The 12,380-nt window shown below is 33.1% G+C and overlaps 2 protein-coding genes across 2 annotated transcripts in view; one reads left to right on the top strand and one right to left on the bottom strand.

Annotated features, from left to right (window-relative positions):
• The window catches only part of LOC111447680 (putative clathrin assembly protein At2g01600), an 8,458-nt gene extending 4,963 nt beyond the window's left edge, over window positions 1–3,495 (bottom strand). Inside the window, exons 1-7 of the mRNA XM_023086962.1 lie at window positions 3,212–3,495; window positions 2,991–3,060; window positions 2,806–2,903; window positions 1,899–2,037; window positions 1,659–1,786; window positions 330–422; window positions 163–213 (exon numbers count right to left, since the gene is read on the bottom strand). Of these exons, the coding sequence (XP_022942730.1) occupies window positions 163–213; window positions 330–422; window positions 1,659–1,786; window positions 1,899–2,037; window positions 2,806–2,903; window positions 2,991–3,060; window positions 3,212–3,307 (675 nt within the window). The 5' untranslated portion in view covers window positions 3,308–3,495. The remainder of the gene's footprint in view (window positions 1–162; window positions 214–329; window positions 423–1,658; window positions 1,787–1,898; window positions 2,038–2,805; window positions 2,904–2,990; window positions 3,061–3,211) is intronic.
• A 3,087-nt stretch (window positions 3,496–6,582) lies between these two features.
• On the top strand, window positions 6,583–9,822 carry LOC111446873 (glucan endo-1,3-beta-glucosidase 3). Its single transcript, XM_023085780.1, has 4 exons — window positions 6,583–6,819; window positions 7,818–9,071; window positions 9,153–9,180; window positions 9,291–9,822. Exons 1-4 carry the CDS (start codon window positions 6,762–6,764, stop codon window positions 9,451–9,453), a joined length of 1,503 nt encoding a protein of 500 aa, XP_022941548.1. The 5' UTR covers window positions 6,583–6,761; the 3' UTR covers window positions 9,454–9,822.
• Window positions 9,823–12,380: the final 2,558 nt, after the last annotated feature.

Consider the following 12,380-nt stretch of genomic DNA (forward strand, 5'->3'; position numbering starts at 1 on the left):
AAAAAAAAAAAAAAAAATTATAGCAGAGAATATTGTCCATAAAAGATGAAAAATAATAATTAACAGCAACTATAATAATAATAATGACGATATTAACATTAATCACATTCTCTGCTATAAGATCCAGGAACTGAAAATATAAATAGAAAAAAGTCAGCTTACCAGTGCCAAGGCATACTGTATAACATAATTCCCAATAGCTGCTCCTTCCGGCTGTAATTTTAACATCAAGTAATTTTCATGCTCAAAGGTCACAGTAAAAATTTTAAAAAATAAAGTTGATTTAAGTACCAAGTGAAAAGGAAGGTTCACAGATGTCGAAAAGATACCTTGCAGCCAATAAGACGATACAACAGCTGTTGCAAAGCAGGCAAATGTTCCAACAGTTCTTCACTGTCCAGTTCCCTGGTTCTGCTGTAGCCCTGGCAACGAAAAAAACCATGATTGATGAATTTCAATAATCCATGAACCGGGGACACTCATTAGACACTCCAACACATAGTTTAGTTTGTACTTTTGTGTGTATATATATATATATATATCAACCTCAGATAGATTAGGCCATGCAGTGGACATGTTTAGTTGAAAAGATGAAGAAAATAGAAAATAAGAACATATATTCTCTTCCATTAGAAACCAAATTCCTTACACAATGAATTCAGAAAAAAGCAAAAATTATGGACCTGTAGAAACTAAAAAAAGAAAAAAAAATAATAAGATAAATCAACTAAAGTCTAAACAACATTACTAAGTAATATACGAAGAAGACACTCAGAACATTGATTGAGATGAAAGTTCTGGTTGCAACCTCTAATGTATTTTGTGAAAAAGAAAATTACTGGATTTTGTCCCTCAAGTGATCCAACAGAACATGTAGTTAAGCTTCCGACATTAAATTTTATATCAAAGTGAATTGAAATGAAAAAACAAAAATTTATGTTCCAAGGTTGACATCATATAATCCATAATATTTGAAAAGGTTTTCTTTTTAGTATTTGAAACATTGATATATGTACGAATATATAACATATGAGCATAAATATACTGTAATAAATATGTACATATTACTATATTGGTGTCAAGATTTTTTAATAGTGACATGATGTCATGAGCACACCATGCCTTGTCATTTCATATCTATGTCCATTCATGCTTCTTACATCATAAATCTTGACGACGAAGGACAAGCATTTACTTAGCATTCAAAACCATCCAATTTAGGCCATACTGACGCACATGACCAAGGATGATTTCCCTCCATAAAGATCAGACGGCTTTGGACATGATACACAAACCTATTTTTTTAATTGCAAAGTTGGGAAGTGAAAGAATGCATAAGGACAGCTCAACAAGTGGAGACAAAATACAACCTAACCCAAAACAAAAACGGAAAAGGATTCCCCTCGACTATCTAGAGTCCATGGTAAACCGTCAATGGGCCAAACTTCACTTCCAGTAAACTAAATCACATTCATACTGGAGGAGAACTCTATGGTTACATTATGATGCTTATAATTAGAAATTTATAATCACATTATTTTTACCGATAGGCAAAAATGATATGCATCTTTCAGAGTATATAACAGAAGTTATAACTCACTCAAACATGTACCATGCAAGGAGGCTAGGTGAATTAACTAAAGTTTTCAATACAATACCTTATCCTGACCTTGGGCAGGTCTTGGCAGGCGTTCAGATTCAATGTCATACTTCAGTATCCTGAAACATTCGAGTCGCTCCTCTAAAAACAATGCATATGTACGTACCCATGCAGAGCAATCCCAAGCTATTAAAAGATATATGTATCAGTCATTTATCTATTATTATTGACTACGCTATTAGAGTATCATTTATATGAATCACTGAAAAAGAAGAGAAGAGGATGCCAGTAATTTTACCAATAGGACTTGAATCATCCTTAAAATTCGATAATTGAAGGATTTTAGCTCTTTGTGTAAAATTCAAAAGTTCTTCCCTGAATGTTGGGTCGCCCTCCCTCAAGGTCCTATGTATGACTATTAACGCTTTCAAAGCTACCTGTCAAACATGAAGAAACTTATACGGTTGATGCAAAAAGAAATCAAGTTAAAAGAATAAATAGACAATGAGAAGAAGGATATAAAGGGTAAGTTTTAAAATAAATCAGGATAAAATCTTAGGACAATAAGATAGCTGTTGATCATTGTATTCTCACATTCATTCCACTTATAATCATGGATCAGTTGTTTCATATTTGTCAAAATAACCATGCGACACCGACATCCTTTTTTTTTTTTTTTTTTTGAGGACCAGACAACATCTCAATATTCAGTCCACATGGGACATGCTTCATCACCATTGAATACATGAAATCCTTTAAATATTAAACAAAAATTTCAAAGAAAAAGGCTCAACTAATAATAGGATAGAAACTAAAGCTTTTGTATTTTTACCCTAACAGATGAACAATAAATTTACCAGAAACATTGCCAAATTTACAATAAAAAAATGCACATTTCATTTCTAATGGTAAATTAAGAATCAGTAAAATAAATTTGCAGTCGCCGTTGCACTTGTGGGTGCCATCACATTTGAAATAGGATGCACATAACGAAAGTAATAAAATCCAATGCAGATAAATATGAGCATTAAAGAAAAACCACAACCACATACTATAGGAACATAACAAATTTAAGAAGGGGATAGCTAAAAGAACCGCACAATTTTCTTAGACGATTGTTATCATCCAGATAAAGGAGCCTAATGCGAACAAAACAACAACAAATATCACAGAGGAAATCAACACATAATGAATTAAATTCGTACCGTCCAATTACGCGTCTTGGACAATCGTCGGGCAAGGGCATGAATGCAATAAGCAACATCAGCACGGGGCCTGATTGCCGATGTAGCAACCAAAATTTCTGAAACAAAAACAGGAAATCAATCCCACAAAAAGTAGATTTTGATTCACAGCAACAAAATGGATCTGACAAACAGCAATCACTCACTCCTGAGGTGTCTCTCTTTCGGCGGGCACTCGACGTGGTTAGTAGCTTTGACTATTGCCACATCCAAATCCTAAATACAGAATAAGATAATAGCAAAACTCACAAATCGGATCAAACGCCGATCGAAAAAGAATTAAAATGAATAAATAAAAGAACAAAAAGCGAGAGTAGAATTTAAAAAAAAAAAAAAAAAAACAAACAAACAAACAATCCAAGAATACCGCATAATCGCTATTGACATGGGCAAGGCCGACTTTGGTAGAATCCTTGAGAGCGCCATAAGCTTTCCTCCATGTCTGAAGCGTAGCCATATTCATATAATGCTCTCTCTAGATCTCCGTCTGTCCGTGTCTCTCTCTCTCAAAATTAGAAGTGTTACGTGTTTCGCAGACCTGAATTCCCTGTTTCTCTCTCTGTGATCCAACGAAGAACAAGATGAATTCTTCTGCGGAGAGGAAGATCGAATGGAGGACGCTTTTACTTTTCCCTTCTTTTTTTTTTTTTTTAATTTCTCCAATTTTGAAGAAAATAGATTCCAATTTCTGACCTATGTTGGTGATGGCGTGGATGGCCCCATGGGTCGGTAAATCATACGTGTCATCATCATTATTTCTTCTTCTTCTTAAATTTTTTATTCATTTCCGAACTTTTTTTTTCTTTGGTTCGTTCTTATTTTTATAACAAATTTCCTGTTTTTTTTTTTAATTTCGAAATATTAAAAAAAAATTAATATAACAAAATTGGGACGGAGATTTGAATCTCCGACCCTAATAAAGAGCGTATATATCAATTATTATTGAGTTATATTCACTTTGATTATTAAAAAAAAAATTTAAAAATAATAATAATCGAAGACCTCTAATGAATAATGTAAGATAATAAATAGATGAACAGTCATAGTATGTGAAGACCTTCCAATAGATAATGTTAAATATGAGGTATCGACTATCGTCTTCCTATCCTTCATCTATAGCCATCATGGCCAACTCGATCAACAAAACAAGAGACATCTTGACGGGAAAGAAAAGTAGAATCGTATTTGTCTTTAGTGAAAAGAGAAGTCATATCGTCTTTCACTGTTTGCTCAACTTGTTAGCTCTCTTCGAGAAGGTTATAGATCAGTGTTGTTGTTTAAGTCGTCTTAGGTAAAGGACACAATTGTTGATGTTCGTAATTTAGGGTTTACAGTAGTTCTAACCATCTCACTAAATTTTAGAAATGGACTTGATAATATGAACCTGCCTTAAGTTAAAGGTGGAGAAACAAAGCAATTAAGAGCAATGGTGGATATTGAAGTTTGAAGCGGTAACAACGGGCTCAAACGTTCGAAAGTGAGAAAATAGAGAAATCATAAAATATAACATTTTGAAATCTAACGTTTTTGGGTCTGGTGTTATTTTAGACACGGGGTAAATAGGAAATTTCACCAATAAAAAATGTTAACAAAAAGTTCTTCAAGCTCACCAAATCGGGGCACTCTACTAACCCAATAGTCCGTTGTAGCAAAGTAAGCTTCAAAAGTTTTTTTCAAGATTTTTAGTCGACCCTCAACGTCTTGCAATCTTTCTAAAGCGTCAATGCCTCGACTTTAGATTTGGAAACTCAAATGAAAGAGTCAGGTGTATTATCTCGTGCCTTTCGCATTGCTCAATCTCTTGCTTTATTCTCGAGTCAAGTGCCTTTTTTTAATTTTTTGTAGGATGATAAGTACGCACGAAAGCCCAATCGAATTTCTGCCTTCATTTTATCGTGCCACTATGGTTTCAAAAAATATTCGATATGTCAGCCTTTCTAACTTTTGGAGATCTATTTAATACATTAAGTTTCAATAATAATCTAAAAAAATAACTTTAAATATTAAAAAAAATTGAAAATATCATTATCCTTAATTTTTCTTTTCTTTTTTATGAAAATCGTGAATATTGTGTTTAAAAAAATATATTCTTAAACTAAAAAAAAAAAAAGTTTATAAAAAAAAACATTTAACAAAAGTTTCATTATATCCTTAAAACTTTTTAAAACTACCTTTAATTTTACAAAACTTCAAAAATAATTTTAACCTCAATACAACATTTTAAAAATACTAATAAACTTTAGAAATTAACATTAAAAAAAAAAAGAGACAATTTATAATATATTGATGATAATTTTTTTTTTATAAAGGTTAAAGTGTTAATGTTAACTTTAAAATTTAATAATTATTATTATTTTTTTAAAAAAAAGTTGAAAAGTACCGCTTAAACTTTTTAAAATTCAACGGTATTTATGTACACTAAAAATTTATTTTTTAAATAAAGTACTATAAGAAAATTTAATTTAAAAACTTTATTGAAGTTATTAAAAGTGGAAGGTTATTTTTAAAATAGTATATATTTTTTTTAATAAATAATTTAGGCACTTATTTATTAATGTAAATAATAGAAATTGAAACAAAATTCGTGTAATAGGAGGGGGCAAAGTCACGCGTCACTTAAGAAACAAACGGCTTTTTCCCGGTTCAATGCAAAATTCCCAACGCCCAAGAAAACCAGACGCTCTGTCAAAGTGGGTATCCCATGCCGGCTCCCGACAACAACGGCCCAATAAAACCAAACCACTTATTTTTTACCCTTTTATTATTTTTTTATTTTTAAATCTTCATTCCTATTACAATTTTTTTTTACTTTTAAATATTTAAATTTAGTATTTATATTTTCCTTGTTCTAAAATTTGAAATCAACCATTACCTATTTAGAAAAATATCAATTTTATATTACATTTTAGGGAAGAATATGAATTTTTTAACCAAAATATAAAAGTTTTAAAGCTATTTCTAAATATATATTAAAAGTATTTCAAACTAAAATAAAGGAAAATTGAAGAACACGACCGTTGGATCCAGTTGGCAGTTTCAGTCCACGTCAGCTGCTCTGGTCACATCGTGTGTTACAACTTTTGTCTACAACTTAGTTTTAAAGCTTACTCATGCCCTCTCTCACCCAACATCAAAAAAAAAAAAAAAAGATTTAAATACTTTTTTATTTATATAACTTGTTTTTTTATTCATTTTTTCTTGATCTCAATAAAAAAATAATTTTTTTTTGTCGGGATGGATTTCGAGTCCAAATTTGAGGTATATTAAAAATAATCGATAAAATTATAAATTTAATTCTTAAACTTTTAAATAATAAACTTTTGATTCATTTAAAAATTTTAAAATGGAATAAATTTTAAACTTTATATCAAATAAATTCATAAATTCTAAAAAATGTTGAAGAAATATAAAATTGAAAATTCATAAATGGGGAGTTAATGGAGATCCAACACAAAATATAAAATTTAAAAATTCATGGGACAAAATTTAAAATATAAAATTAAGATATTAATTACACATTTAATCTAAGATTAGGGATGAATAAATGGGAACAAAAAACATTAAGACACTAAAGTTGTAAATTAATGATTTTTCATCCACCCATTCATTAAATTCTGTATGGTAACCCTCAACCTCATCAAATCTCCACCGTTGGATCTCTGACATGTTCCTGCGACACTCTCCACAGTCCACAATCCACACACTATACAGACAGTAAAAGTTAGCTCCCACTAGTCCACTTTTTGGTTCTCTCTCTTCAAATTTCTCTCTTTTTTTTGGGTTTTGTTGTTTGGGATTCTCTTCTTTTTGGGGTCCGACCTAGATTTTGAATTGTGGGGCACCGGGGTTTTTGCTTTGTGAACTGGGTCTGTGGAGAACCCCATTCTTTCGAGGGTTTCAAGTGAGTTCTTCTTTCAATGGCTCTGATTCTGCTCTTTTTACTTCTAGCCGTTTCTGTTGTTTCTGCTGATCAAGGTGAGCTCTTCTTCTTTGTTGTTGCCGTTCTTGTCAGATTGCATCTCTCTCTATTTGTTTCTTTTCCATTTGTTAGAATCAGTTTCAGTGTAGTGTTCTTGAGCTGTTCTTCAATGTTTGTTCTTCATTAGAAATTTTGTTTTTTTGTTCTTTTTATTTGACTGGCCATAGTGGAATAAGTGTGCATGTGGTATTGTGTTGATGGGTTTTTGATATCTTTTGGAATGCTTGTCCATAACATTTTGATGGGATCTGAACTTGGAATTTATTAGCAGGAATGTTGAAATATGGCAAGAACTTATGAAAGGGGACTTTAGTTTCTGTGGTTGGAAGTTGAGGTTACTGATAATGAAACATTTCCTTTTGGTGAAAATGAAATCCATCTGACCTTTTTTTGATGGGGAGTTTTTGTTAGCTACCATGTTTGGTTCCAGATCAATTTCCTTCTGTCTTTTAACATCTTAGTCTATTGTGGTGTGGAGAATCTTGGAAGAGGAATGTGGGATCTCACGTCGGTCAAGGAGGAGAACGAAACATTCTTTATAAGGGTGTGGAAACCTCTCCCTAGCAGACACATCTTAAAAACCTTGAGGGCAAGTCCGAAAAGGAAAGCATAAAGAGGACAATATATGCTAGCTGTGGGCTTGGACAAGAATAGTACGTGATCAAATTCTATCGTGTGGTGTGTTGTGGATTTTGGGGCCTTACATAGCAAATAATAAACCATTTGAATCTTCCAAACCCACATACTTTTTTCATGAAAATGAGCTGTTACATTTGGAAACAACGACAATTTCTATAATTATGCTGTTTTCTTCTATATGTTCCTTTCATCTCTTCATCTCTTCCTCCTTTCCTCTGTTTGGGTTGATTATAAGATTTTGTGTGATTATGTTGATGTTCTTTTTCATGTTCATCATCACGATTACGTGAACCGAGCTGAAAAATATTGCGTTCGTGCTGAAAAAGACTGTCTAAACTCTTGAACATAATTGCAGATGCATTCATTGGTGTAAACCTTGGTACAGACCTTTCTGATATGCCCAGCCCCACTCAGGTAGTTGCACTTCTTAAGGCTCAAAACATTAGACATATCAGGCTATATGATGCCGACCGTGCCATGCTGCTTGCGCTTGCCAACACAGGCATCCAGGTATCCGTTTCTGTACCCAATGACCAACTCCTTGGAATTGGCCAGTCCAACGCGACTGCAGCCAACTGGGTCGCTCGAAATATCATCGCCCATGTTCCTGCCACCAACATCACAGGAATAGCTGTTGGCTCTGAAGTTCTTACCTCTCTTCCAAATGCTGCCCCAATCCTAGTCTCAGCTCTAAAGTTCATTCAATCTGCTCTCGTCGCATCTAATCTAGATCGCCAAATCAAAGTTTCTACCCCGCATTCTTCTTCCATTATTCTCGATTCGTTCCCACCATCGCAGGCCTTCTTTAACCGTTCATGGGACCCTGTCATGGTTCCTTTACTTAAATTTTTGCAGTCCACCGGGTCGTATCTCATGCTTAATGTCTATCCGTATTACGATTACATGCAATCGAATGGTGTGATTCCTCTAGATTATGCTCTTTTTCGACCCCTCCCTCCAACCAAGGAAGCTGTTGATGCCAATACCCTCTTGCACTATACTAATGTCTTTGATGCAGTTGTTGATGCTGCATATTTCGCAATGTCGGCTTTAAACTTCACCAACATTCGAGTTGTTGTAACGGAGTCAGGCTGGCCATCTAAGGGTGATGCATCGGAGCGAGATGCAACATTAGACAATGCTAACACTTACAATAGCAACTTAATTCGACATGTTCTTAACAACACTGGAACACCGAAGCATCCCGGAGTTCCTGTTAGTACCTACATATATGAGCTCTACAATGAAGATTTAAGACCTGGTTTGGTCTCAGAAAAAAACTGGGGTCTCTTCTATCCAAATGGAGTGCCAGTTTATATCTTACACTTAACTGGTGCTGGTGCTGTTTTGGCAAATGATACCACAAACCAGACGTTCTGTGTTGCAAGAGACGGTGCCGATCGTAAGCTGCTGCAGGCAGCCCTTGATTGGGCTTGTGGACCGGGAAAAGTCGATTGCTCCTCGTTATTGCAGGGGCAGCCATGTTATCAACCAGATAATGTTATAGCTCATGCAACCTATGCTTTCAATGCATATTACCAGAAAATGGCTAAGTCTCCAGGGACCTGTGATTTCAAAGGAGTAGCTATCATCACCACCACAAACCCAAGTATGAAATCTTGAAATTCTTAGAAATAGTGTATATTTTCCGATGATTTGCTAATACTCGGTTTGACGTTTCTTGTTGCAGGTCATGGTACGTGTATTTTCCCAGGAAGGTAAGAGACGACGACTCCTAAATAGTTCTACTAAATTACGTCTGGTCTTAGTTAAACGCTATACGTAAAAGCGTATATATGTCCTACTCACTTTGCTTTTTGTATTGCAGTAATGGATATAATGGTACTTTAGTTAATAGCACATCTTTGGCTCCATCTTCAAACTCTTCTGATTCAGCTGGTGGGTGCCGTCCAAAGTCTCTCTATGGTAGCAACTCTTACACCATGTCAATGATCTTGTGCGTCTTATTAATGACTTCGGCATTCTTGTGATGATGATGCTGCTGCTGCTGCTACATTTTTCGTTTCGTATTCGTATATCTCCATGACGGATTTGGATTTTCGAGCTTAGTCCCGTTTGGTTCCAAGCTATTGTAACTTATTTAGCCAGTTTTGGTATGGTCGAGGGTGGACGAGTGGGGGATAGGATCGTGAATGTGGCTATATTAGTCGTCGATCGAGTTCGACGAGCCATCGTTTGGATTTTGTAGAGAGGAAAAAAAAAAAAGGAAATCAAAGGATTATTTGTGAGCTCGTGTAAGTTGTAACTATCATCATCATTCTTTGGAGTCTCCATTGCTTAGCAAGTTTGTTCGGATCTTCAGTTTAATTCACTCAAAAATGTTGTAGTTGAAGCCTAAACCTTTTCTTTTCTTTCTAAATTGATATTTATTAAAAATGAATAATTTGATACGACGTTAAATGCCACAAGCTAGTGTCGTTTTTGTGCAATGTCGTCACTAGCTTAGAAAACGGCTGTTGATGGACTGACCCTCCTCTCATATTTAATGTTAGCCCTAATGGTCGATGGTTTAATCAACAATCTAACCACCCAAGTTAGAGTAATCAAAGGTTACGTACGACTTAGAGCTCACACGTTAGTTATTGAAACGCTCCTAGACAATTATCAAAGCGCCACCTGATATCACCCTAATTCAAACATCAACTCGAAGTAGTAGGTCGAAAGTGGGGCTAATGTTATGGACAAAATAATAACTTGCCACCTGAGATGCATTGACACACATGTCTATTTTATTAATAGAAAAAGTATTATTATTATTATTATTATTATTATTGTCAAACGTGTCCATAAATTAATAAATAAAAGTTTCTTAATATTTTAAAATTTTAAATATTTGCTGGACACAATTGGAAAATTTTAAAATTTTAAAATATAATATTCGGAAAATAAAAGGTAAAAAATAAAAAATAAAAAATAATAAAAACGACAAAGATTTTGGGGGTGGGGTAAGTTACATTATTGCAACTCTGCCATTTGCCCGTTGTCTCCAATGTGCTTCAGCCAAAGAGGAAAAAAAAATAAATAAATAAATAAAGAAATAAAAATATATATAAATAAATAAAATATTGTGATTTAATTTTTGTAAAAATTTGAGGAGATTTCTAGATCATTGTTTTAATCGACAAATTTGCCCACAGAATACAGAGAACAGTCCAAACACCGATTCGTATTTATTTATTTATTTTATTTTATAATTTTATATTTGCACGTGTTTTTTAATCATAAATAAATATACTTTCACTTCTTCCAATAAATTACTGAAAAGATTCTTCTGCGTTCTGTCGCATCGTGCATTCTAAAAGCTTTATTTATTTATTTCTTTTTTTTTTTTTTTAAATTGGAAGTCCCATTATATTTATGATATTAATAAATAATTAATTTTGTCCACTCCTAGACAATATTTTTATATTTAAAATATAGTTTAAATATTTCCCATATTAAATTATAAATTTTTCTCATAAATGAGGAAGTTAGAACTTTAGATTATATATAAGTTTTAATAAATTCAACCAAATAAATTATTTATTTGAGAAGAAAATTGTTTTTAATAATCGACAATTTACGACTAGAGATTACTTAGTCACTCTCTAATAATTTTCATAATCTGGAAGCGATTCTTGTGTTTGTCAACTGTTAAGATACTATGCAAACTCTTGTCAATCGAGATAGGTTCACATATTCCCTAAATTAGTCGACGTGGAGCTTTCGCTGTTAGAAGAAATTTTGAGACCCCTAATAGTTTTCACATAATAATATGATAACAGTACTTGTTGGATGATGAAAGCTCCACATCGGCTAATTTAGGGAATGATCGTGGGTTTATAATTAAGAAATACTATCTCCATTGGTACGAGGCATTTTGAGAAACCCAAAGCAAAGTCATCATAGTCATGCTCTAAACTTTGTCATGTCAATAGAATCTTCCAACGTCGTACAAATAACTGCAAAAGAAAAGGTTGAGCCTCCCACCTCGAATGCATAGTAAAAAATGAGTAACCTAGGTTTGATATGTAAGAGCATGATTGATATGATGGTATGACTACATACAAGATTTACGAAACATCGATTTAGAAATGTATTGCAATGCATGACTACGGAATTTAAGACATGATTGCATGAAAGTATTATGCCCGGGACTTCATACATGTTGCATGCACATATGACTATGAATTATTTTTTCAATTACGTACACACAGACTCGTACACTTAAAATATTATTCTTGAAATTAAACATCATCATTTAATTTTGACTTTTTCTTTTTTAAAAAAAGTTTGTTGTAAGATATGAAAATTAATATAAAAAGTTTGTATGGCTTGTACGTTTCTTATATAATTTAATGATATATTAATTAATTAATTAAGATATGCGTGACAGTGAAGCATAAAATTTAGTATAAAGTTTTCATATTATATAAAGGGGAGCTGTTGTGCCAAAAATAGAAATGCTTTGTTTCAAAGTAGGGCAACCCCCGTAATAGTAAAGCTTCAAAATAAACGATTATGCTCCATTATCAATTTCTCATCATTATCCTTATCAAATATACTAATAATTAAATTTAAAAGTTGAGTAAATGATTACATTTATTTTATGTTTTCGATTAGGTTAATGATATGTTTAAGGTTGGTTTTTAAACACAATTTTGTTTCTTTTAAGGATGTTCAAAGTATTGTTGCCTTCAAAGTATTGTCATAAATTACTTATTTATGACATCTATTCGTACTCTTTATAAATATGCGTGATGTTCGAGCAAAAGAGAGGTATATGAACATTTTATATTGGGTGATTTCTTGGTAATCTTCTTAAGAACCATGTGAGTGAAGATGTAACAGCCCAAGCTCATTACTACTAGATGTTGTCTGTTTTGGCCCGTTACGTATCGTTGTTAGTCTTAAGGTT

The sequence above is a fragment of the Cucurbita moschata genome, unplaced genomic scaffold, assembly GCF_002738365.1.
Source record: "Cucurbita moschata cultivar Rifu unplaced genomic scaffold, Cmos_1.0 Cmo_Scf00009, whole genome shotgun sequence".
NCBI lineage: Eukaryota > Viridiplantae > Streptophyta > Magnoliopsida > Cucurbitales > Cucurbitaceae > Cucurbita > Cucurbita moschata.